The sequence below is a fragment of the Nansenia antarctica genome (genome assembly GCF_963989245.1).
Source record: "Nansenia antarctica genome assembly, chromosome: 8".
Lineage (NCBI taxonomy): Eukaryota > Metazoa > Chordata > Actinopteri > Argentiniformes > Microstomatidae > Nansenia > Nansenia antarctica.
Genome location: NC_137678.1, coordinates 16,674,849 through 16,700,203, shown reverse-complemented (window position 1 = coordinate 16,700,203; position 25,355 = coordinate 16,674,849). Strand labels below are relative to the sequence as shown.

The 25,355-nt window shown below is 46.2% G+C and overlaps 7 protein-coding genes and 2 pseudogenes across 9 annotated transcripts in view; 3 read left to right on the top strand and 6 right to left on the bottom strand.

Moving 5' to 3' along the window:
- The window catches only part of LOC308163752 (histone H4), a gene marked incomplete at both ends in the record, with an annotated part of 312 nt that extends 222 nt beyond the window's left edge, over positions 1 to 90 (top strand). The window contains one exon of the mRNA XM_080537939.1: positions 1 to 90. This exon is cut by the window's left edge and continues 222 nt beyond it. Within this exon, the coding sequence (XP_080394065.1) occupies positions 1 to 90 (90 nt within the window).
- Positions 91 to 764: 674 nt separating this feature from the next.
- LOC308163944 (histone H2B-like) lies at positions 765 to 1,138 on the top strand (annotated as a pseudogene). The gene has a single exon. The product of its transcript is annotated as a histone H2B-like (transcript).
- A 2,202-nt stretch (positions 1,139 to 3,340) lies between these two features.
- LOC308163743 (histone H1-like) lies at positions 3,341 to 3,961 on the top strand (the record flags this gene model as incomplete). The annotated part of the gene is made up of 1 exon (XM_080537931.1): positions 3,341 to 3,961. The coding sequence occupies one exon, from the start codon at positions 3,341 to 3,343 to the stop codon at positions 3,959 to 3,961; it is 621 nt and encodes a 206-aa protein (XP_080394057.1).
- Positions 3,962 to 5,511: 1,550 nt separating this feature from the next.
- LOC308163943 (histone H2A type 1-H-like) lies at positions 5,512 to 6,555 on the bottom strand (the record flags this gene model as incomplete). Its single annotated transcript, XM_080538114.1, has 2 exons — positions 5,512 to 5,680; positions 6,314 to 6,555. 2 exons carry the CDS (start codon positions 6,553 to 6,555, stop codon positions 5,512 to 5,514), a joined length of 411 nt encoding a protein of 136 aa, XP_080394240.1.
- Positions 6,556 to 7,299: 744 nt separating this feature from the next.
- On the bottom strand, positions 7,300 to 9,790 carry LOC308163942 (histone H1-like; the record flags this gene model as incomplete). The annotated part of the gene is made up of 2 exons (XM_080538113.1): positions 7,300 to 7,839; positions 9,701 to 9,790. 2 exons carry the CDS (start codon positions 9,788 to 9,790, stop codon positions 7,300 to 7,302), a joined length of 630 nt encoding a protein of 209 aa, XP_080394239.1.
- Positions 9,791 to 18,444: 8,654 nt separating this feature from the next.
- On the bottom strand, positions 18,445 to 18,855 carry LOC308163941 (histone H3.2; the record flags this gene model as incomplete). The annotated part of the gene is made up of 1 exon (XM_080538112.1): positions 18,445 to 18,855. The coding sequence occupies one exon, from the start codon at positions 18,853 to 18,855 to the stop codon at positions 18,445 to 18,447; it is 411 nt and encodes a 136-aa protein (XP_080394238.1).
- Positions 18,856 to 19,947: 1,092 nt separating this feature from the next.
- On the bottom strand, positions 19,948 to 20,334 carry LOC308163939 (histone H2A-like; the record flags this gene model as incomplete). The annotated part of the gene is made up of 1 exon (XM_080538110.1): positions 19,948 to 20,334. One exon carries the CDS (start codon positions 20,332 to 20,334, stop codon positions 19,948 to 19,950), a length of 387 nt encoding a protein of 128 aa, XP_080394236.1.
- A 795-nt stretch (positions 20,335 to 21,129) lies between these two features.
- On the bottom strand, positions 21,130 to 21,768 carry LOC308163741 (histone H1-like; the record flags this gene model as incomplete). The annotated part of the gene is made up of 1 exon (XM_080537929.1): positions 21,130 to 21,768. The coding sequence occupies one exon, from the start codon at positions 21,766 to 21,768 to the stop codon at positions 21,130 to 21,132; it is 639 nt and encodes a 212-aa protein (XP_080394055.1).
- Positions 21,769 to 24,763: 2,995 nt separating this feature from the next.
- On the bottom strand, positions 24,764 to 25,136 carry LOC308163749 (histone H2B-like; annotated as a pseudogene). Its single transcript has one exon. The product of its transcript is annotated as a histone H2B-like (transcript).
- Between the last annotated feature and the right edge of the window lie 219 nt (positions 25,137 to 25,355).

Here is a 25,355-nt window from a genome sequence, read left to right as displayed (position 1 = left end):
GAGCATGCCAAGAGGAAGACCGTCACCGCCATGGATGTTGTATACGCTCTGAAACGCCAGGGACGTACTCTGTACGGCTTCGGCGGCTAAACTATTCGGAAACTCAACCACCCCCTACAAAAAATAACGGCTCTTTTAAGAGCCACCCATCTCCACACAAGAGAGTTGATTCCATTATTATAACACATTTTGTCAGGCCTGTACATTCAACGGGTTTAGCTGTCATGAATAAAAACATACGTTGCCAAATCAATGTCAACGCAAGTAAATGCGTAGTCTTGGCATTCCACGACTAGAAATGACCATCCCACATGTGCACCCTAGAAAGAAAATGGTTATTATGCATTATTACGCACACAACACAGTGCAGCCCCTTTTTCTATTGCGCATCTAGTGATAATAATAATAATGCATGCCCTTGTCGTACCATCCCAAAAGGACAATTCCTGGTAGTAATCGCTAGGCTGGTTGGGAGTTTGGGGGACTTGGTGTTCTATGTATATCATTCTCAATCTTCCTCTTGACGTTTTCATGTTCATATCGCCATCGAAAACAAGGCAACCCGACAGCCGAGTGAAAAAGTAAGGAAGGGGTGGGGGGAGGAGCCCGCGCGTGCGCAGATAATGTATTTACCCGCGAGGCAGACTAGAGCTTTGGAAGTGGATGTCAGCAGCCGCCTAATTTGCATAGCCCCACCTTTATATTAAGGGTGTGCGTTTGCCGCCTCTTCATTCGTTTCTGAGAAGTAACGAGCCACTATCAACATGCCAGAACCTGCGAAGCCAGCGCCCAAGAAGGGCTCTAAGAAAGCCGTCACCAAGACAGCCACCAAAACTGGCAAGAAGCGCAGAAAGTCCAGGAAGGAGAGCTACGCAATCTACGTGTACAAGGTCCTGAAGCAGGTCCACCCCGACACCGGCATCTCCTCCAAGGCCATGGGAATCATGAATTCCTTCGTCAACGACATCTTCGAGCGCATCGCCGGCGAGTCCTCTCGCCTGGCCCACTACAACAAGCGTCGTACCATCACCTCCAGGGAGATCCAGACCGCCGTGCGTCTGCTGCTCCCGGTGAGCTGGCCAAGCACGCCGTGTCCGAGGGCACCAAGGCCGTAACCAAATACACCAGCTCCAAGTAAACAGATTTTCGTCTGTACTGCTTACCCCAAAAGGCTCTTTTAAGAGCCACCCACCCTATCAAAAAAGAAAGCAATTCCATAGTGAGATGACCTCGCGTGCTACAAATCAGTCGAATGTATATGCTGTACTGATTGTGTGTATTGTAACAAGTAAAATTATACAGTATTTATACAGCACCTTTCCCAGACCAAGGGTCTCAAAGTGCTTTACATAACAAGGAAGAAAACACAAATAAAACATAGTAATACAGGAGTGAAAGCCACAGCAGGTTAAAACAGGCAGAAAGCATACATAACATAACAAGCATGTATAAGGCATATGTATCAATTACTCGATGTTACAATTTTCAAAGACTCCAGTCCTTGAACGCGCAGGAGGTTTTGCGCGCCTTTTTTGTTCCTCACTTGTTTGTTGTTCACTAGTTGTCTAAAACGGTTTCCTCTATTAATATAATGGACAGGAGTGACTACACTGCATACATACGCATGGCCAATTTCTCGGGACAGGTGGATTTAAAATAAATAATAAAATATAATAATAGTTTAAACGGCGTTCACATGTGGATCTACCATCACCTCCAGGGAGAATCAGACCGCCTGCTACTGCTCCACAGCAGATGAATGTGTGTATCTTAAACGGCGAAGACAAATGTAATCTTCTTGCACTTGAATAGCATTAAGGTTGATGCAGGCTCACTAGTCAGCTACCTGGACAGAACCTCAAGAACCAATGATGTGAACGAGTTCGGTCATGCATGTCTTTGAATTGTAATAATACCACTAGGTAGCGGGTTTTGTTTATGTAGTAGGGCTTTATATACAAAAATGAGTTATGAATAGATCTACAGGATTTAACGGTCCAGCCAGCCATTTATACAGAATGCAATGATGAGGATAACAACTATCATCTATGATAAAGCGATAATCAAACACCGCCATGAACGAACTGCCCAGGTAGCGGGACACACCCAAGATGCAAACATGAATCAAATAAAAACAATTTGTGATATGGTAGAACATAGATTGTTATCTTTCCAACATTAAGTATCATTCTCATTCTCAGCCCACCAAATGCTCTCTGCAGGACAGTGAATGCGGACTGTAGCTCAGAAAGAGCCTGGTCAGTCGTGGGGGCAATAGCATACTGTACAACAGTGTCATAAGCATATATATTATTGTATTATTGGTGAATATTAATACGATTAATACGAGGCTCAAGGACAGCCAAGCAGCGGCAGAACCATTATATTATATTATATTATGTTACATTACAAATGTGATGTAATCTAAACACCCCGGTCCACAAAGACCCACAAACACATGGAGAGAGGAGGCAGGCTGACTACGTCACCATCGATAAACAACACATACATAAGCACATTTAATTTATTGAATTTACTTATTACTATTATTTATTTATTTACAAACAAAGTTATGATTGCAATTTCAGCTAGTTACCAACTAGTTTAGTAGCCGAACATATTCATCATAAGGCTGCTGATGTCCTCGACACAATTCTGGTGATAATATCGCAATTGATTCCTCAGAGTCGACATGCAGCAACCATAGTCTATATATGGCTTTCATCTGTCTTGTCTAGATTTAATAGGAGGGAGAGGGACACCATCTGAAAAATCACCTATAGGGACAAGCTCTCAGCCCCATCCCCGCGACTGTGTTTCACGACCACCAAAAGAGCTCATATTTATAACACCCCGCACCACATCGGGGGACCCTCAACCTTCGGACTCCCTCGCCAGACAACCTGGCAACCTGGACAACGAGTGCTGGTCCCAATCGTATGCAATGTAAGACACTTTAGGGGACAAATAACACAGGAAAAGCTGTGCGCACCGCTCCCTCCGACGGTGCAACGGTGGGGTTTTGATCGAGTCACAACAAAACTCACGAGGCCTTCGCGGCTCACATGACTTTATTCTAACCGGAGGCAAGTCTGCTCGCTGGCCCGTTTGCATTTGGACCTCAACTTGGCACCACCGGTGACTTTTAGCCCGTTATTCGCGGGGAGAAAACACAGGCGCCCGAACATTTCGGCAGCGACTGCTGAGCAGGGATGGTTGAGTCTACACGGTTCTCATGCCGCGTTTAAGGACAGCCCCCTGCTCCGGGTTGAGCTTCATTCTCACAGAGCAGCTTTGCAGACTAGTTGGTATACCGGAACGAACGAGACTTTCTACAGACATGGCAGAAGTCGCACCAGCAGCAACCCCCGCGCCGGCCAAGAGCCCCAAGAAGAAGGCAGCAGCCAGGCCCAAGAAAGCTGGCCCCAGCGTCGCCGAGCTCATCGTGACGGCCGTGTCCGCATCCAAGGAGAGGAGCGGCGTGTCCCTGTCCGCGCTCAAGAAGGCGCTTTCGGCCGGTGGTTACGACGTGGAGAAGAACAACTCCCGCGTCAAGGTCGCCGTCAAGAGCCTCCTCACCAAGGGCACTCTGCTCCAGCTCAAGGGCACCGGGGCCTCCGGCTCTTTCAAGCTCAACAAGAAAGCCACCGAGGCGGTCAAGAAGCCGGCGAAGAAAGCCGCCGCCCCGAAACCCAAGAAGGCGGCCGCAAAGAAGCCCGCCGCTGCCAAGAAGTCTCCGAAAAAGGCAAAGAAGCCCGCTGCGGCCAAGAAGTCTCCCAAGAAAGCAAAGAAGCCCGCGGCAGTCACCAAGAAGGCCACCAAGAGCCCCAAGAAGGCGAAGAAGGCCACACCGGTCAAGAAGGCTCCGGCTAAGAGCCCCAAAAAGGCCGTCAAGCCCAAGGTAGCCAAACCCAAAACGGTGAAGCCCAAGGCAAAGAAGGCAGCCCCAAAGAAGAAGTAAACATTCAAAGTGTTCTTTCCGACACCATTTGTACCACTAAAAGGCTCTTTTAAGAGCCACCCACATTTTCGTAAAAACGCATTATCATCCATGACGACAGAACAAGTCGAGTGTTTATTTTAGAAAGTATTTTACACCAGTGTAAATGGACTGACTTATATAGCGCCTTTATCCAAAGCGCTTTACAACGGCCTCTCATTCACACACCAATGGCGGCAAGCTACCATGCAAGGCGCCGGCCGGCTCACTGGGAGCAATTTGGGGTTCAGTGTCTTGCCCAAGGACACTTCGACATGTGGCCAGCTGGGGCTCGAACCACCGATCTGCCAAACTTGTGATCAGTAGACAGCGGCTCTACCTCCGCCACAGCCGCCCCCAGTGTCAGTGTCAAGCACGGACTTACAAACACGACAATCATGTTTTTACTTAAATTAAATTAAATAATGAGCAGTAATGAGAGATTTGACATCTAGGTCTAGTTTACACTTTGACGCTATAAACTAAGTGTCACTCGGTAGATCTGTGTGCGGGAGAGGATGATGGGGGTATGACAGTGTCCATAAAGTTGCATATAATCAACATATACAGATAGTTATGAGATACTCTTTCCGTTACACCATTACGTTATATTTGGACAGAAAGGCGGGTGATAACACTTTTCGCTCAGTCAGGAGTAACGTACTACAGAGAGCTGGGAATGAACTTCACAATGTATAAATTATATACGTATCAATTATATATTATTATTATTATTATATTATGACATATACTACTTTTAGTATATTGATTATGTCACGTGGGACGAGTTTGATTTGAACTTCGATTTATGGCGCGCGAGGGAAACTCACAAAGACAATCTTCAATATTCACAATGTATCCACAATCTGTCTCTTGATTGGATGAGGTGACGTCGACCCAGTGGCCAATGAACGCCGTCAAGTGTGAAGATAAAAAAACAAACAAAAATAAAGTAATGTACGACTACAATAAAGAAATTGTTAACAAAGCTGTGTATAAATATAATATACAGGTAAATAAAGATATCTTTAAAGAAAAATAGAAAAGCATGGAAATTGCAGTTTAAAAATATGAATACAAATGAATGAGAACAGTGTAAACATGATTATGTACAGAGAGCAGCCTGGTGCAGACATGCAGGTACTTATTTACAGTGTTTAGATGGTTGTGTTCCATGGGCGTCCAGCCCTTTGAAATAGATATAATGACTATCTAATGGTATAACACAGCTACATTTGTGTGAACATTGAATGGAATGAACATAAAGCTACACTGCAAACTAGTTAAGTAAAGTGGCTTTGTAACTGTTCAAGTAATTCAAGTATTCAAACAGTGTTGTGGGTGCCTCTTCTCTACCTCGTGTGGGCGCATATGACCGTGAAATGAAAGTGGGTGTATAATGTTATATCACGAAACTAATCATACCACTAACAACTTAAGAGGGCGGAGGAATGGATTGCACTTCTGGAGAGAAAAGTGGTTGGCTCTTAAAAGAACCTTTGGGGTTCAGTAGTTATGTCGAAGTGGGCCTTTTACTTGGCTTTGGCGGGCTTCTCGGGGAGCAGCACTGCCTGGATGACGGGGATGATACGAGACTTCTTGTTGTCGCGGGCGGCGTTGCCGGCCAACTTCAGGATCTCAGCCGTCAGGTACTCGAGCACGGCGGCCAGGTAGACCGGTGCGCCATAGTAGAAGACACATCTTGGCCTCCCACACGGCCAGGCCGTGGACGGGTTGGTTCAGGTTCTTGTGCATGTAGAAGACCAGGGAGATGCGCGTGGGGTGGGAGCGGTCGGGCCTCTTCAGCGGCGTGGTGGCATGCAGTGTCCCCGTCCCACCCCCAGGCGTAAATCCACCGGCGGCAAAGCCCCAAGGAAGCAGCTCGCCACCAAGGCTGCCCGTAAAAGCGCCCCGGCCACCGGCGGCGTGAAGAAGCCTCACCGTTACAGGCCCGGCAACATGCCTGTGGAGCAGATAAAGTAGGTATTGACCTCCTCCTCGCCTCGTCTGCTTCTAGTCTCTTCATAGATGTGGGCTTGTGACATTCCGTCAATTTGACCTTCATCTTTCGTGACAAACCTGCGTGTCTGTTTGTTTGCCTCAGAGTTTTTTTTTTTTTAAGATAGTTTAATGAAATTAATGTAAACAGTATTCTACACTGTACTAATAACAACAATGTGATTTACTCTTCCATACAACCATCTGTCATGTGACCCCTGAAAAAAAGAGACAGCTAACAAACAACTTCAATTTGGTACAAGTCAACACCTCATGTGACTTCCTAATCATAACAAAACAAAATGTATTCCTTCCTTACACAATATTAGGGCTAGCTTTGGCATACGAGACTTCTTGTTGTCGCGGGCGGCGTTGCCGGCCAACTCCAGGATCTCAGCAGTCAGGTACTCGAGCACGGCGGCCAGGTAGACCGGTGCGCCAGCGCCCACACGATGGGTATAATTGCCTTTGCGTAGGAGCCTGTGCACACGGCCCACTGGGAACTGGAGTCCGGCTCGGGAAGAACGGGTCTTTGCCTTGGCTCTGGCCTTGCCTCCGGTTTTACCTCTTCCTGACATCTTGAAACTTAAAGCGAGTTATGTGCTAGTTAAAGAAAAAGCGGATACTAGTTGCTCGCTTGGAGTGCTGCTCTTATAGCTCAGCCTGACCAGCGTTCATTGGCCACCGGGCCGATGCCACCTCATCCAATCAGCAACCCGGATCCGCGCGCCTCTTCCCACCGCCCAGCGATTGGCCGCTGTTTTACTCGGCCTTTGTGAGTTTCCCTCGCGCGCCAGAAATCAAAGTTCAAATCAAACCAATAATTTCCTAATAATATACTAAATAGCGAAACAATACTCCTTATTGGCATTACAGCGAAAAGTGAAGTGCATTAGGCTATCACAGCTCTCCCCATACGCAATGTAGTAGGCTACTACTAGAGCGAAAAGTTGACAATTTCTATCCAAATAACGTTATATATAGCAAACTACCGTATGTCGATATTGAAAGGTATTTTGTGGAGTCTAGCATAGACCCCCCCCCCTCCTCGCTCACGCAGAGACCGAGTGAGTTAATATATCGTTTGTTAAAACATATTTGTGTAAAGTATTAAACCCTCATTAAGGCCATTTCAATATTTAATATAGCTATTATTCTCGTGTGCATAGGTCAGTGATTGAGACTGGTGTAAATCGGACCTTCTTATTTGAGAAAGTTCCGTTATGTCGACATGGATGAAAATGCACTTTTTATGGAAAAGGTGGGTGGCTCTTAAAAGAACCTTTTTTTGTGGTGTCAACATGAACACTGTCAACACAAGTTTACTTCTTTGGGGCTGCCTTCTTTGCCTTGGCTGCGTTGGGCTTCGCTACCTTGACGGCCTTTTTGGGGCTCTTGGTCGGGGCTTTCTTGACAGGTGCGGGCTTCTTAACCTTCTTGGGGCTCTTGGCAACCTTCTTAGCGGCGACGGGCTTCTTTGCAACGGCCTTCTTGGGAGACTTCTTAGCGGCGACAGGCTTCTTTGCAACGGCCTTTTTGGGAGACTTCTTAGCGGCGACAGGCTTCTTTGCAACGGCCTTCTTGGGTTTTGCGACGGCGGCTTTCTTCACCGTTTTCTTGACCGCCTCCTTGTTAATCTTGAAAGAGCCGGAGGCCCCAGTGCCCTTGGTCTGGACCAGCGTGCCTTTAGTGACGAGGGTCCTAACGGCGACCTTGACGCGAGAGTTGTTCTTCTCCACGTCGTAACCACCGGCAAACAGCGCCTTTTTGAGCGCGGCCAGGGACACGCCGCTCCTCTCCTTGGATGCGGACACGGCCTTGACGATGAGCTCGGCGACGCTGGGGCCAGCTGCTTTCTTGGGCTACAGATGGTAGTTTCCCCCCCCAGGACACACCTGGCTCGCCCGACTCTTCCTTAAACCACCTCATCGTTTCACATGTTTGACATTTAGCAGACGCCACCTTTATCCAAAGCTTAGACGTAGACGTAGACTTAGAACAAATACATTTGTCATTACGAAGCTCCAAATAAAATACACGTGTCTAAGTATGCAAGTCATCAGTCAGTCCCTGTCTCTCTGTCTCTCTGTCTCTCTGTCTCTCTGTCTCTCTGTCTCCCTGTCTCTCTGTCTCTCTGTCTCCCTGTCTCCCTGTCTCCCTGTCTCTCTGTCTCCCTGTCTCCCTGTCTCCCTGTCTCTATACAGCTAGAGGAGGTGTTAAACACAGGGGAGGAGGAGGTGTTAAACACAGGGGAGGAGGAGGTGTTAAACACAGGAGAGGAGGAGGTGTTAAACACAGGAGAGGAGGAGGTGTTAAACACAGGGGAGGAGGAGGTGTTAAACACAGGGGAGGAGGAGGTGTTAAACACAGGGGAGGAGGAGGTGTTAAACACAGGGGAGGAGGAGGTGTTAAACACAGGGGAGGAGGAGGTGTTAAACACAGGGGAGGATGAGGTGTTAAACACAGGGGAGGATCAAGAAGGGAACCAAGCGGTTTGAGATCCTCCCGGGCATGGAGGTCCTGAAGAAGAATGAGAGGAAACGTGGGAGACCTGGTGGCACAATGGACCCAGACTGGCCAACTACGTACCGGTAAATGTTAGACTTTTAAGAATATTCAGAATGAGAGGGTGATGTGTGATGTCCAATTTTGCCATTATTAATACATATTTTCTTCAGGGTGACTGAGGTTGGGGACAACAATTTGGTGCAGTTGGAGACCTTGGATGGCCAACAACTGGGAACCAAAACCCCCTATGCCTCAGTGAAGCCTCTGCGGACGAGTAAGTGTAACATACAGTTCACATTTTAAAGTTAATGTAATGTGAAACTGTATTTTTTTTACCACAAGATGTCATTCTAAAATTGTTTTGTTGATTGACTTAAGGATTCCGAGCCTGCCCGCCCACTCAGAAAGCTGTGTCCCATCCACCGGAGCCAGTGTGTTCTGATGACCCTGAACCGCTAAACTCTGAGCCGGAGTGGGACTCACTTCAGGTACACTTAAAAATCCTAGCTTCATTCATTTTAAATAATCAAAATTCCAATGGCTGAGTACTGTAACATGACAGTCCCTTTAACCCAACATCATTATGTTTTTTAGGCACCATCTCAGCTGCTAGATGTCATCATCACAGATGTTCAGCTGGGGCGGGCCTGTCCAGCTTTACGTAGCGGGTTGGAGGTGCTTAGGCCTTTCGTTCTGACTCCCAATTGTTGGCTGAATGATCTCTCCATTGACAATGCTCAGGCTCTTTTACAGGCTCAACATCCCCATGTAGGAGGCCTCTACGCCACAACGTCCCTCTCCCTCCTCTCCTCCGTGCCTGCATCAACCCAGGGGTTTGTTCAGATTTTAAATGTTTGTTCAAATCACTGGGTTACGGTAAGTAACATCAACTGCGAGGTAGGTACTGTTAACATTTATGACTCCGCTGGTCACGGGTCGACCGAGGAGTTAATTTCTCAAATAACAGGTCTCCTCTCTTTTTCAGGTCCCAAGGTCCTTCTGCAGTGGCCTGATGTCCAGCAGCAGAGAGGCAGCTCAGACTGTGGGCTGTTTGCTATTGCGAACAGTCTCACATGCTGCAGAGGTGAGGACCCAGCAAGCAAGGAATTTGATCAGTCTGATATGCGTGAGCACCTCTTTTCCTGCTTTCAGTATGAGCACCTGAAACCATTCCGCAGCTCCATACGGTGTCCACGCACGGCCCAGTCAGTGTACACTATGGACGTTAGTGTGCACTGCATCTGCAGGAGGACCATCCGACCAGAGCTTCAGGTATCCTGCAGGAGGTGTTTCAAGTTTTTCCATTCGTCTTGTGTGTCAATTAATATTATGTTTCCTAATGAATTTGTTTGTACTGCTTGTAAAGTTGTTTTTTAAGTATTTTCCAGATTGTACACAGATAGCCCTGCTACGTCCTCCGTGAGGGCCCGTTCCCCTGTACATAAGTCCCTGTCCAGCCCTGCTACATCCTCCGTGAGGACCACCTCTACCACATCCTCCGTGAGGACCACCTCTACCACATCCTCAGAGAGGACCACCTCTACCACATCCTCCGTGAGGACCACCTCTACCTCCTCCGTGAGGACCACCTCTACCTCAGGCTACTGCAAGTATGAGCCACAATTACATCATTGTTATTTTTAAATGTTCATATTGATTGTTTCATTACTAATACATTAAATGTATGCTCATTCATTCACACAGCACCAAGATGTTTTGGACAAAATTACATCTGGACAGTTACCTTTCATCCCCATCCACCCAGTACACTGGTAAGTCACATTGAATAGGGATTATTTAGAAATGTGTTTACTCACAAAATGTTATTTTGACTGTACATATCTGTGCTTGTTTGTGTGTTTACACTAACAAGATGGTTATTGCTTACCTCAACAGGAGAGCTGATTGGTGTGATGTTACCTAACCCCCCAGATGTTACCCACCAACCCTCCAGATGTTATCCCCTAACCTCCCAGATGTTACCCCAACCCTCCACCACCACCTCAGACACACCACCACCACCTCAGACACACCACCACCACCTCAGACACACCACCACCACCACCTCAGACACACCACTACCACCACCACCTCAGACACACCACCACCACCTCAGACACACCACCAGGATGTGGTAGAGGTGGTCCTCACGGAGGATGTAGCAGGGCTGGACAGGGACTTATGTACAGGGGAACGGGCCCTCACGGAGGACGTAGCAGGGCTATCTGTGTATTTATCTGTTCTATTATTGTTGAATTTGTGAATGATATGTTACTCCCTAACTATTATTATATACCTGATTGTAACCTGTACAGTTCTTTTGCAAACGTTAGCCCCCTGAAGTGTTGTGTATTTATATATAAAGTTTATTCTGTTTTCTGAATCAGTGTGGACTCGTGGTGTGTTTGTTCATAGTCTGACATTGGCACGTTTTATTACAATATCCAGTGGCGGCTGGCCGATAGAGGGCGCTGGGGCGCCGCCCCCACCTTCACTTCCTAGTTGCGATTTGGAAAAAAAAAAAGTTTTTTTTTTAAATAAACATTGTTTATTCACAAAATGCGGCTGATATTCTGTCGGCGCCTATCAGCATTCATTAAAAATCCTCCAATACAATAAACATTTTTATCTGTGTGTGTGTGTGTGTGTGTGTAAAACTCACTGTTAAAATACATAGGGGAGAACGCGGGGCGCCGGTCAATTGCAAGTCTATGCCAGGACGAATACTTTTCGCATACACGTGAGCTGTAGCAGCGCTCCAATTGGCTGTCTCTATTTCTTGGCCAGGGCGCACAAATGTGCGTCCTCCTGAATCTCCGGTTGTATTGCAGACAATGCATTATGCTGAGGACTCCCGACTTCCGGTTTTCCGGACTTCGGGCTTCCGGAGTATTTTAAATGAACATTCGTAATGTCTGTCTCTGATGTTCATGGTCAATTAAATCAGCCTATTTTGTGCAACTAATAATGTTCCCGCTAATGGGTTAACCAAGCAGCCTCGCACCTAACGTGCAAGCACCTATCTTCGAACTATTCATAGCAATATGCGCGGGGCAAGGCGGAGGTACGGGTAAACACGGCTCATTTTCTGTCATCAAAGGTAAGAGTTGGTTTTCTTTAACTCAGCTGATGCATTGTTGTGTTTCTGACATGGTCTGGTTGTGTTACAGACATGGTCTGGTTGTGTTTCTGACATGGTCTGGTTGTGTTTCTGACATGGTCTGGTTGTGTTACAGACATGGTCTGGTTGTGTTTCTGACATGGTCTGGTTGTGTTACAGACATGGTCTGGTTGTGTTTCTGACATGGTCTGGTTGTCTTTCTGACATGGTCTGGTTGTGTTTCTGACATGGTCTGGTTGTGTTACAGACATGGTCTGGTTGTGTTTCTGACATGGTCTGGTTGTGATACAGACATGGTCTGGTTGTGTTTCTGACATGGTCTGGTTGTGTTTCTGACATGGTCTGGTTGTGTTACAGACATGGTCTGGTTGTGTTTCTGACATGGTCTGGTTGTGATACAGACATGGTCTGGTTGTGTTTCTGACATGGTCTGGTTGTGATTCAGACATGGTCTGGTTGTGTTTCTGACATGGTCTGGTTGTGTTTCTGACATGGTCTGGTTGTGATACATCATTGAATGTGTTGACCTGCTGTGATGTGTTGACCACCATCACTCTCCATCATCATCCATCATGTGTCTATGAAATAGATAGTACTGTACTACTGACTGCAGCATTCATCTCTGCTCATTGATGTAGCCATGTCACACAGACACATAGTACACATAATCATCTGCTACCTTTATTAACCTGAGTGTAGCTGTGAGGCCTGTACTAGCCTTGTTGACTAGACTTCCTCCTTGTCTGACACTGGGTATTGGACCGTACCGACGTCCATAGACCGGTCACTCTTCCACCTCAGTGTCTGTAGTTGACAGGGTAACTTCTCCATGGCCCACACGGTCATTTTAAGGGTGAAAGTTGAAATTATACAATGGTTGTAACGCCAGTGCGTGTTTTATGCGCGTGCACGCGGAAAAAAATCGTGCACGCGAAAAAAAAGAGGACCCCCCCGCCACACTGCTGTGCCCCACCCAAAAATGTTAGCACCAGCCGCCACTGACAATATCAACTACTATACTAGTCCAAAAGTTACATATGACTGTAGTTATCATAACTGTACATGTCCTACTCTAATGGATCTTGAACGAAACGCGCATTTTTTTTATTAAGTTGAATTGCTGAGTTGCGTTTGCAACTTTATGAGAAAATGATCTGCTGATCAGACCACTCTAACAGGAGTGTTTGTCCGTGAATAACACCGGCTATGCCCGGGGTAGAAACACAAGACTATAGCTGGATAAGGTCTACAGGTCTACACGGTCATTTTAAGCCGTCGACCAGCCCTCTACGACCACGGGAAGTCATGTTAAAAGTGAAGATACTTCTGTTAAACTAAGCTAAGCTAAACATCGCTAATCGCTAACTCCCTCCTGGGCTTAAAGTGACAAGTAATAACGTTGTGAAAAAACCCGTCAGATCAGATAGATATAAGGGTTATTTTGATAAACCGGATACATTTTGTGAATATATATGGTTACTTTCTCGCCTGAAAACATATTAAAACTTCATAAAATGACATATTAACACTTGTAGAGCCAAATTAAAGCTTTTCGCTAAACGGAGGTTTCAAAAACACTAGACTGACGCGTCACAGTCGCCAGCTGGTCGTGACGCGTGCCAGCTGGTCGTGACGCGTTAGGTCGTGACGCGTGCACACGATTTGGCAGTGCACACGATTTGGCATGACAGCGCCTCCTTTTCCAAGTCCCTTTCCTCCTTTTCCTCTTCCAGACATGTTGAGTTCAGTAAGATGATGGCTTCGGTGAGGTTGTGGGGTGAATTTATCTCAGCTACGAGGACGTGATTGAGACCAGGCTGTACAGGAAGCGCGCGCTAACGCTTGCCTCTTTTTTTCTTTTTTCTTGTGGGGGATTTTTGTAGAGGGAGGAGCTTCTGCTAGTAGGCGGTGGGCCGAAGCTGTCTATCTGCTTTCGTTTGTGAAATGATCGATCTACAACTACAGACTAGTTGATTTTTTCATATAAGCTAAATAGTTTTTTTTGGAACATGTTTCCGTCAGTTGGTAGACGTTGGTCGATCAACGTTTTATGAAAAGTAAACTTACGATCCATAAGTTAATAAGGAGAATGATTGGGGCTACTATGCCGCTAACCAATCAAAACCCGTTAAAGCGTCACCTGACTTGACGTCTGCCAATGATATTCCTTCAAAATACGGAACTAGGAAGTAAACAACGTATTATCTGGAAAGACGAGAAGACTGAGTTGTTTCGGATAACTTTACTGTCAAGTAATGTTTCAGGTAAGATTTGCACGTCATACTAATTCATATCATCTGAACTAGCAACTGAGCAAGCTGTGCAAGGTTAACAACCTGCTGCTGAACAAGTCAAATACCCAGGAATTCATCGTAGACTTCAGGAGGAAAAAGTCCGAGATCCAGCCCCTGCTCATCGACGGAGAGAGCGTGGAGAGAGTCTCAACCCTCCGATTCCTGGGACATCACATGCGGGATGACCTGACCTGGAAGGACAACACAAAAGGCACCATCAAGAGGGCACAACAGCGGCTATACACCCTGAGATGCCTCAGGAAAGAACACAACAAGCAGGAGATACTGGTGGCCTTCTACCGCGGCGCAGTGGAGAGCATCCTCACCTACGGCATCTGCAACTGGTTCTACAGCTGCACAACAGCGGAGAGAAATGCGCTACAGAGAGTCGTGAGAACAGCACAGAAGATCACCGGCGCCCCCCTCCCCTCTCTGGAAGAGCTGTACAACACACGCTGTCTCAGGAAGGCCTCCAAGATCTCCAGGGACCCGACCCACCCTGGGCACGTACACTTTATCAGGCTGCCCTCGAAAAGGAGGTACAGGACCCCGGCCGCTAAGACAAACAGACTGAAGAACAGCTTCTACCACAGGGCCGTCCAGGCCCTGAACACAGCAAAGACCTAAGTTCTGGGCCCAGGACAGTCTGGACGGATTGTATGGCAGCTGCTGGACTGAAAAAATCAGGTGTAGTGCTGAGGCACAAACATGTACATTTCAAGCCTGCAAACTGTGACACTTTAAATAACGTGAAAAAATACTATTGTGCAATATGACAACCCTAGTTGACTATCTGTGCAGTATAGTACAGTGGATTGTGTACATAGCCTTTATTTATGTAAACCAGCTCCTTACTTTCTTGTGATTTTATTCTTTCTCTAAAAGTTTTTTTTTTTTTTCCTTTCCTAACACCAGGGGAGCCACCCCTCCTAAATGTCGTTGTTTGGTACCTGTACTGTAGCAATGACAATAAAGTCCATTCATTCATTCATTCATTCATTCATTCATATTAATGAACAAGTCCATGTCATGTTGTGTCAATACAAACATGTTCTAATATGCTATTTTAGTGAAAAATCCAACCAAACGTCACCCGCGATTGTGAAGCTAATGAATTAACAAGCTAGTTATCTAACTTTAAAGGGTACAATAGCTAAGTTACCAATGTCAACTATGTCTATTCTCAATCATTTCAATAATAATTGTGCCAAATTGGGACCAGTAACATTAACTTGTGTGTGAGTACGTTACAGTATATGTGTGTGCAAGCATGTTTTTGATATTGTCAATCGTCTCACTTTTACGAGGTGAGCTGGTAAGACAAAACCCAAGACTAAATGTATCTTCACTTGCCTTGCCTATAATTGACGAGACTAGACAAAGATTCAAGTGTTTAGAGAACATTTATAACACTAGTGTGTTTTCGCAGTGCAAACACAGACACATGTCTGTACATGGTAGGTTGTTAGATTTGCATGTGCATCTCCCTTTCACACATTTTGTTTTTTTGCAGGAGCAGTATACAAGCTCTAAAACTGAAATATTTGTCCCGTCTGCATATTATGCACTGGGCGGGAAGAAGATGTGGTTTTTTATTTAGGCTGAACGTAGTGGTAGTCTTTGAGCGGAGAAGTCTAGGCTTTGGTGGTGTATCATTTTCAGTTTGACCTTCTGCTTCTACTACATTGTAAGGGAGGGGGGGGGGGAGGGAAGGGAGAGAGAGAGAGATACATATGATACTCTATGCATTGTAATAGTAATGCTTCCAAAGTTATAGCCTAGTTTATTTACAACTCTCCTAATGTTTCCCCAGGTAACCCCAGATGCTCAGCCCTGGACTGCACTGCACATCTTCTGGACCTGACCTGACAGGGCTGACCCTGACCCATTGATGCCTTGTTCATATCTTGTTCATGTCTTATCTTAGCTTGTTTATATCATATTGTTAATAATGTTCATGTCATATCATGTCAGTGGGGTAGTGGTGGTCTAGTGGATAGTGAGTTGGACTTGGGATCGGAAGGTTGTGAGTTCAAATCCCGCCTGAAGCCACACCACTACTAGTGTGCCCTTGGGTAAGGCACTTAGCCCTCAGTTACTCCAGGGGGAATGTCCCTGTAATTCGTAATTGTAAGTCGCTTTGGATAAAAGCGTCTGCTAAATGGCAAAATAAATAAAATAATGTCATATTAATCTTAGCTTGTTTATATCATATTGTTCTTATAAATAACTTATATTGCTATAAAACACACCTGCAGCCTCCTGTACTGATTTTTCCCTTCTCTTGCGGGCTCTTTCAATGTTTCGTATGTTGGCATACTGCATATAGCATTGTCTATGGTAGCCAATATTGTGGTTATAGTGGTTCTCCAGCTGCAAAGCCGCAGAGAGGAAAGTGAGATCGGGCCAGAAGATCATCGGCGCCCCCCTCCCCTCTCTGGAAGAGCTGTACAACACACGCTGCCTCAGGAAGGCCTCCAAGATCTCCAGAGACCCATCCCACCCTGGGAACGAACACTTTGTTCGGCTGCCCTCGGGCAGGCGGTTCAGGACCATGTCCGCAAGGACAAACAGACTGAAGCTCAGCTTCTACTCTAGGGCCATTCAGGCCCTGAACACAGCAAAGACCTAGGTTCTAGGCCCTGGACAATCTAGATCAGGGGTCCCCAAACTACGGCCCGCGGGCCGGACACGGCCCACCCCCACACTTGGACCGGCCCTTTGAACAACGTCAATTTTCTACAGGCGTTGCACTCGGTGGATTTCTGTCATTTCTGACTGCAATAGCGGCACTGCGCCGACGTGGTGGCGGGGGCGCTGTTTCGCAAATAAGTTATCTTTAGTTTTTGCTAGTGAAATAGCTGATAGTTGATGTTGACTGCTCAAGGAGAATACATATTTGAAAGTACAGAATGCCTGAGAGCCTTATATTGCATTATATTACATTATATGTTGATCATCTGGTGCCTGAATATTGTGTTTTCCTTTGCATAAATAATGACATTTCCACCATAAATTGATGCAGAAAGGTCACAAATTGGTGCATATCAATTCACCAGAATGGTAGAAATTAAGTGTTTGATGCTCGTTTAAGGACCCCCAGACAGCCCTGCTTCATGGGTCCCCCCGTGTATGATGAGGGTCCTCCCTCATGTATCAGACTGTAAAACTGATTATATTTCATTGACATATCACTATAGGTATAAATTCCATCCAAATTCAACTGTTTAGACTTTGTTTGCATCCACCAGTGCTCTCCTGCGCGCAATTGCTTTGCGCAACCGCCTCCATTTCACTCCGTTCCATATTATTTTATGTTAGAGACCGACCCAGGCCCCCCATCACAGAAAGGAAAAATGATGTGGCCCTCACAGAAAAAAGTTTGGGGACCCCTGGTATAGTGGATAGTGTACATAGCCTTTATTTATGTAAACCAGCTCTTTTCCCTTCTTGTTTTTAGTTTTTTTTCCTAGCACCAAGGGAGCCCCCCCTCCCAAATTTCGTTGTTTGGTACCTGTACAATATCAATGACAATAAAGACCATTCATTCATTCATTCAGATTGAGCTCTCTCTGTGAAGTCTGGAATCTGAGATTATTGAATCCCAATCCTGTGATGGTGTCAACAGTCAGAGGATGTTCATATCTGGTCATACTGGAGCTCTAATACATATTCCAGGGTTCATGTCTGGTGAGGTTGGACCTCTATTACATATTCCTGGGGTCAGGTCATCTTCATTTGAATGTTCCAATGATTGCAAATAGGACATTTTGTTTTCAATGTTTTCTCAATAAACTGTAAAAGAGATTATTATTTTTTGAGAGATTATTATTTTTTTCTACATTTAATGTTTTCCTTGTACAATGTAAATGACCCTAACCATCAAATCAGATTAAACTTTATTTACAATACATACTGTGGCACATTTCATTCACATATGCAGTATAGCCTAACGTGTTTTAATAACCCTGACATATTCAATACAACATGCTTTTATAATGTGCTCATTGTGTGTGGATTTATGGCAAATTCTTCTAATTTAATCCATTTTAAATTGAGTCTATAACACCACATAACGTGGAACATTGAAGGGGTCTGAACACTGTATTCTGTATACTGTATATACATATACTATCTATTTTAATAACAGCCTATGGGGGTACCGCATTTTTATGTCCTCCCAGCACCATTAAGCTTTAGCCAAAGTAAATCACAGACCTTGTGTGGAGAAAATCCGTGATCTACAGAATACACTGACTGACCCTGATTTACTTCGGATTATTTTACATGAGGACAATCACAACGATTTAGACCATCACAACGAATTCACACATTAAGGCCTTATGCTGTTGTGAATTGGCCTACACGTATTTCGGTTACCGAGATGGCACGGTCAGCATCCCTGCAGGCTACTCATTTGAGTCGTATAGCCTATAGATTAAAGCCCTACACGGGTGGTAAATGGAAACACGCCTTTGAGGGAAATATTGAGGTGGCTCTTAAAAGAGCCTTTGGGGATTTCCTCTCAGATCGGTGTGGTCATCTTAGGCGCGCTCTCCACGGATACGGCGGGCCAGCTGGATGTCCTTGGGCATGATGGTGACCCTCTTGGCGTGGATGGCGCACAGGTTGGTGTCCTCGAACAGACCGACCAGGTAAGCCTCGCTGGCCTCCTGCAGGGCCATCACAGCAGAGCTCTGGAAGCGCAGATCGGTCTTGAAATCCTGGGCGATTTCTCTCACCAGGCGCTGGAAGGGCAGCTTGCGGATGAGCAGCTCGGTGGACTTCTGGTAACGACGGATCTCCCTCAGAGCCACGGTGCCAGGCCTGTAACGGTGAGGCTTCTTCACGCCGCCGGTGGCCGGGGCACTTTTACGGGCAGCCTTGGTGGCGAGCTGCTTCCTTGGGGCTTTGCCGCCGGTGGATTTACGAGCGGTTTGCTTGGTTCTGGCCATGACGATATCTTCCTTCGTTCAGTTGGAGTATAACCAATCTCAACAGAACGTTGTACATTTATAAACCCCCAGTCGTGCCCCGATTGGTTGGCGACTATAGACGAGCTCATTGGCTCGTTTGCGCCTCCTTCTCCGGCTGCCATTGGACACGAGCACCGTCCGCGCCATTGCCGCCACAAATTCAAACACTTAAACCCTGCCGCGCGCTTCCTTTGTTTGGCCCCTCCCCCAAACTGTTGGCTTCAAAGAGATGTAATTCTGATATCTTTTGTCAATGATAATCTATCCTTTAAATTATATTTTTTTAAAGCCAAAACAAATGTGAAGATACAACAAAGTATGTAATGTACGACTATATGAATACAAATGAACAAGAACAGTGTAAACATTATGTACAGAGATCAGCGTGGTGCAGACACTTATTTTGTCTTTACGGTGGTTGTGTTCCATTGGACGTCCTTTAATCTCGCTGCTGTTGTGGACATTGTTGTCCTCTATCCTTAATCTATAACTTCATCATTGTTGTCCTCTATCCTTAATCTATAACTTCATCATTGTTGTCCTCTATTCTAAATCGATAATTTCATCATTGTTGTCCTCTATTCTAAATCTATAACTTCATCATTGTTGTCCTCTATTCTAAATCTATAATTTCATCATTGTTGTCCTTTATTCTTCTAAATCTATAATTTCATCATTGTTGTCCTCTAATTTTAATCTAAAGTTTCATAACTAGTTGTCCTCACCCAGTTCATACAAATGATGAACCAAACAAACGCAAACTATATGGAAGAACAAGGTCCACTACACAAGGAAGGGGTGATGTTTAAAACCTTATGAAGGACTGAACGTTATTTCTAATGCTGAGGCAGTGACATCACGAGGATGTTTTCTGCCCAACCCTGTGTAATATGTATGGGTGCGTCCTCTGCCTCGTACATGAAATCATAATTAGTGTTCTTCACAACATGAAACACGCATAACGCAGACAAACAGTGGAGGGAGAGATGGACTGCACTTTTGGAGAGAGAAGTGGTTGGCTCTTAAAAGAGCCTTTGGGGGGTTTGAGGAGGTGAAGCCGCGGTGGGACGTTTACTTGGCTTTGGCGGGCTTCTCGGTCTTCTTGGGGAGCAGCACTGCCTGGATGTTGGGCAGCACACCGCCCTGAGCGATGGTCACACCGCCCAGCAGTTTGTTCAGCTCCTCGTCGTTACGGACGGCCAACTGCAGATGACGGGGGATGATACGAGACTTCTTGTTGTCGCGGGCGGCGTTGCCGGCCAACTCCAGGATCTCAGCCGTCAGGTACTCGAGCACGGCGGCCAGGTAGACCGGTGCGCCGGCGCCCACACGATGGGCATAGTTGCCCTTACGCAGGAGCCTGTGTACACGGCCCACTGGGAACTGGAGTCCAGCCCGAGAGGAGCGGGTCTTTGCCTTGGCTCTGGCCTTGCCTCCGGTTTTACCTCTTCCTGACATGGTGACGGTTTAGTAGGATTTCGTGATAGCTGAAGAAAAGATCAAGCGATAACACTCCTATTGCTCTCAGCGTTGTTCTTATAGCTCGCCCTGACGGCTTCTCATTGGCCACCGGGTCGATGTCACCTCATCCAATCAACGGAGACCGTTTCACTTCCGTCTTTGTCTGTCTCGCGCGCAGAAATCAAAGATGGATTCAAACTCGTCCCATGATTAACGAAACTAGTATATACTATAGAACATAATACACATTTTTATTTTAATTATTATTATTATTACCACATACTAAGTTGTGTATTGCATTAGGCTATCCCAGCTCTCTCTGCTACTTCTGAATGACGAAAAGTTGTCTATTATCTCCCGCGCATTTCTATTCAAATGTAACATAATAATGGTGTATTGGAAAGAGGAACTACATCTGAATGTGTTGATATTATAAGCAATTTTGTGTTTTCTGTCATACCCCCACCCCCTCTCTCCCGCACACAGATCTACCGAGTGGCACTTTATAGCGTCAAAGTTTATGTAAACTACGCCTAGATGTCAAATCACTCATTACTGCCATTTCAATCTCCTTTCTTACTATCATGTCAATCAATAAGTATAACCAATATTGTCGTGTATATGTAAATGTCAATCCGTGGTGTATATGGAGTACAATACTAACTTTCTAAAACATACGCTTGACTTTTTCTGTCGTCATGGATGAAAATGCGCTTTTTTATGGTCGTGTGGGTGGCTCTTAAAAGAGCCTTTTTGTGGTACAAATGGTGTCGGACAGAACCCTTTGAATGTTTACTTCTTCTTGGGGGCTGCCTTCTTTGCCTTGGGCTTCACCGTTTTGGGTTTGGCTACCTTGGGCTTGGCTGCCTTGACGGCCTTTTTGGGGCTCTTAGCCGGAGCCTTCTTGACCGGTGTGGCCTTCTTCGCCTTCTTGGGGCTCTTGGTGGCCTTCTTGGTGACTGCCGCGGGCTTCTTTGCTTTCTTGGGAGACTTCTTGGCCGCAGCGGGCTTCTTTGCCTTCTTCGGAGACTTCTTGGCAGCGGCGGGCTTCTTTGCGACCGCCTTCTTGGGTTTCGGGGCGGCGGCTTTCTTCGCCGGTGGCTTCTTGACCGCCTCGGAGGCTTTCTTGTTGAGCTTGAAAGAGCCGGAGGCCCCGGTGCCCTTGAGCTGGAGCAGAGTGACCTTGGTGACGAGGCTCTTGACGGCGACCTTGACGCGGGAGTTGTTCTTCTCCACGTCGTAGCCACCGGCAGACAGCGCCTTCTTGAGCGCGGCCAGAGACACGCCGCTCCTCTCCTTGGATGCGGACACGGCCGTCACGATGAGCTCGGCGACGCTGGGGCCAGCTGCTTTCTTGGGCCTGGCTGCTGCCTTCTTCTTGGGGCTCTTGGCCGGCGCGGGGGCGGCGGGGGCTGGTGCGACTTCTGCCATGTCTGTAGAAAGTCTCGTTCGTTCCGGTAAACCAACTAGTCTGCAAAGCTGCTCTGTGAGAATGAAGCTCAACCCGGAGCAGGGGGCTGTCCTTAAACGCGGCATGAGAACCGTGTAGACTCAACCATCCCTGCTCAGCAGTCGCTGCCGAAATATTCGGGCGCCTGTGTTTTCTCCTCGCGAATAACGGGCCAAAATGTACCGGTGGTGCCGAGTTGAGGTCCAAATGCAAACGGGCCAGCGAGCAGACTTGCCTCCGGTTAGAATAAAGTCATGTGAGCCGCGAAGGCCTCGTGAGTTTTGTTGTGACTCGATCAAAACCCCACCGTTGCACCGTCGGAGGGAGCGGTGCGCACAGCTTTTCCTGTGTTATTTGTCCCCTAAAGTGTCTTACATTGCATACGATTGGGACCAGCACTCGTTGTCCAGGTTGCCAGGTTGTCTGGCGAGGGAGTCCGAAGGTTGAGGGTCCCCCGATGTGGTGCGGGGTGTTATAAATATGAGCTATTTTGGTGGTCGTGAAACACAGTCGCGGGGATGGGGCTGAGAGCTTGTCCCTATAGGTGATTTTTCAGATGGTGTCCCTCTCCCTCCTATTAAATCTAGACAAGACAAGTGAAAGCCATAGATAGACTATGGTTGCTGCATGTCGACTCTGAGGAATCAATTGCGATATTATCACCAGAATTGTGTCGAGGACATCAGCAGCCTTATGATGAATATGTTCGGCTACTAAACTAGTTGGTAACTAGCTGAAATTGCAATCATAACTTTGTTTGTAAATAAATAAATAATAATAGTAATAAGTAAATTCAATAAATTAAATGTGCTTATGTATGTGTTGTTTATCGATGGTGACGTCAGCGTGCCTCCTCTCTCCATGTGTGTGTGGGTCTTTGTGGACCGGGGTGTTTAAATTACATCACATTTGTAATGTAACATAATATGATATAATATAATGGTTCTGCCGCTGCTTGGCTGTCCTTGAGCCTCGTATTAATCGTATTAAGGCTGTTGAGGAGCGAGTGACAGACAGACAGGCAGCGAGTTGTTTGACTAGTTTGACGTTGGCTGCATGTCAATCATCTAAAGTGGCTTCCCCTTATCTTCATGGACAAGACATGTGGGGAATTCACCACAATCAATCACCATATATTACCAGCTTTGTAGTCACTCCTGTCGTTAACATTAAATGTAACCTAAATGTACACCAATCTGTCTTTACACCCGGCCATAGCACAGGCTAGGTGTCTACACGTGTCTTACATTGATTCAGTCCAGGACCATCAGGAGTCTTAAATGATGGTGTTAAATCTGTTTTACTGGACATACAAAAGTAAATTCTTGGTCTGGTTCTTTTTAATATTCACCAATAATACAATAGTTTATATGCTTATGACACTGTTGTACAGTATGCTATTGCCCCCACGACTGACCAGGCTCTTTCTGAGCTACAGTCTGCATTAACTGTCCTGCAGAGAGCATTTGGTGGGCTGAGAATGAGAATGATACTTAATGTTGGAAAGATAAAAATCTATGTTCTACCATATCACAAATTGTTTTTATTTGATTCATGTTTGCATCTTGGGTGTGTCCCGCTACCTGGGCAGTTCGTTCATGGCGGTGTTTGATTATCGCTTTATCATAGATGATAGTTGTTATTGTCGTATATTTTCTACTTAAACACACACACATACCTTGGATTTGTATGATAAGGCTTGGTAACAGTTTCATTTACATTTATGGCATTTATGGCTTGTTCCAAAGCGGAGCCTTTGGGCCTACAGGCAAGCTCTCTGAGGGAGTCAGGTTACGACAGACCACATAGTCGAGCGCACACACACACACACACACACACACACACACACACACACACACACACACACACACACACACTGATCATTAACAGATGGCCCCTGGACCAGCTATCAGAGACCTCTGGGGGTTGGGCAAAGACACACATACACGCTGGCCCCTCCCCTCTGGAACGAAACGGGGAGAGAGAGAGAGAGCGTTCTCTTTTTTTTCACCAGCCCACAGGATCAACACATGTATGTATAAATCTGTTTGTAAACTCTGATTAAATTGTCTTATAACAATAACTGTTCTTTGATTCATAACCAGTAGGAGAAGTACACAACACTATCCTCATCATTGCATTCTGTATAAATGGCTGGCTGGACCGTTAAATCCTGTAGATCTATTCATAACTCATTTTTGTATATAAAGCCCTACTACATAAACAAAACCCGCTACCTAGTGGTATTATTACAATTCAAAGACATGCATGACCGAACTCGTTCACATCATTGGTTCTTGAGGTTCTGTCCAGGTAGCTGACTAGTGAGCCTGCATCAACCTTAATGCTATTCAAGTGCAAGAAGATTACATTTGTCTTCGCCGTTTAAGATACACACATTCATCTGCTGTGGAGCAGTAGAATGACGTCACAGGCGGACAGATATTGGCCCTAGTGTGGAACACGTCGAACGTTCGAATGATTAGCAACAGCGTTCGAACGATTAGATTTTGATGGGCCGTTGATGGCCCGGTAAGATTTGGCATGATAGTCCCCCGGCTCTGCTGCAACAATCTACAGAAAGAAAGTCAATTTAGGGTGATGAGGACCTCCTTGGTGGAAAAATATTGTGGGTTTATGCTGTAATGATTTCTGTATTGAACTGTGTTATGTTAGGGTAAATACTGTGGACATGGTCTTGCAGGCCTTGGTCTCTAGTGTACATGCGTGTGCACAACGTAACTTCGTGCTCATTTGATAGACAAAGGGGAGAAAGACAGCCGCTCCAATTCTCGGGCGCGTTCATGCTACAAGTAAGGAGATGAATCATTATAGATGACAACATCGAGTCATTAAACAGATACAATACAACATTGTAACACGCGAGATCAACCCGCTATGGAATTGGTCTTATGTTGAAAGGGTGGGTGGCTCTTAAAAGAGCCTTTGGGGTTAGTGGAGCAGGCAGAAGCGCTACTACTTGGAGCTGGTGTACTTGGTTACGGCCTTGGTGCCCTCGGACACGGCGTGCTTGGCCAGCTCACCGGGGAGCAGCAGACGCACGGCGGTCTGGATCTCCCTGGAGGTGATGGTAGACCGCTTGTTGTAGTGGGCCAGGCGAGGACTCACCGGCGATGCGCTCGAAGATGTCGTTGACGAAGGAGTTCATGATTCCCATGGCCTTGGAGGAGATGCCGGTGTCGGGGTGGACCTGCTTCAGGACCTTGTACACGTAGATGGCGTAGCTCTCCTTTCTGGACTTTCTGCGCTTCTTGCCGGTTTTGGTGGCGGTCTTGGTGACGGCTTTCTTGGAGCCCTTCTTGGGCGCAGGCTTCGCAGGCTCAGGCATGATGATGAAAACAGCTCGTTACTTCTCAGAAACGAATGAAAGGGTGGAGGTAGTGCAGCCGCTATATAAAGGGGGAGCTATGCAAAGTAGGCGACTCCTGACACTAGATTCTATTGGTCGAGTCTGGTTCTGAACAACATTTGAAAAAATACTCGTTGTCCAGTTAGCCAGGTTGTCTAAGAATCACCTATCCATCAGTCATCATAAGAAAAATACATC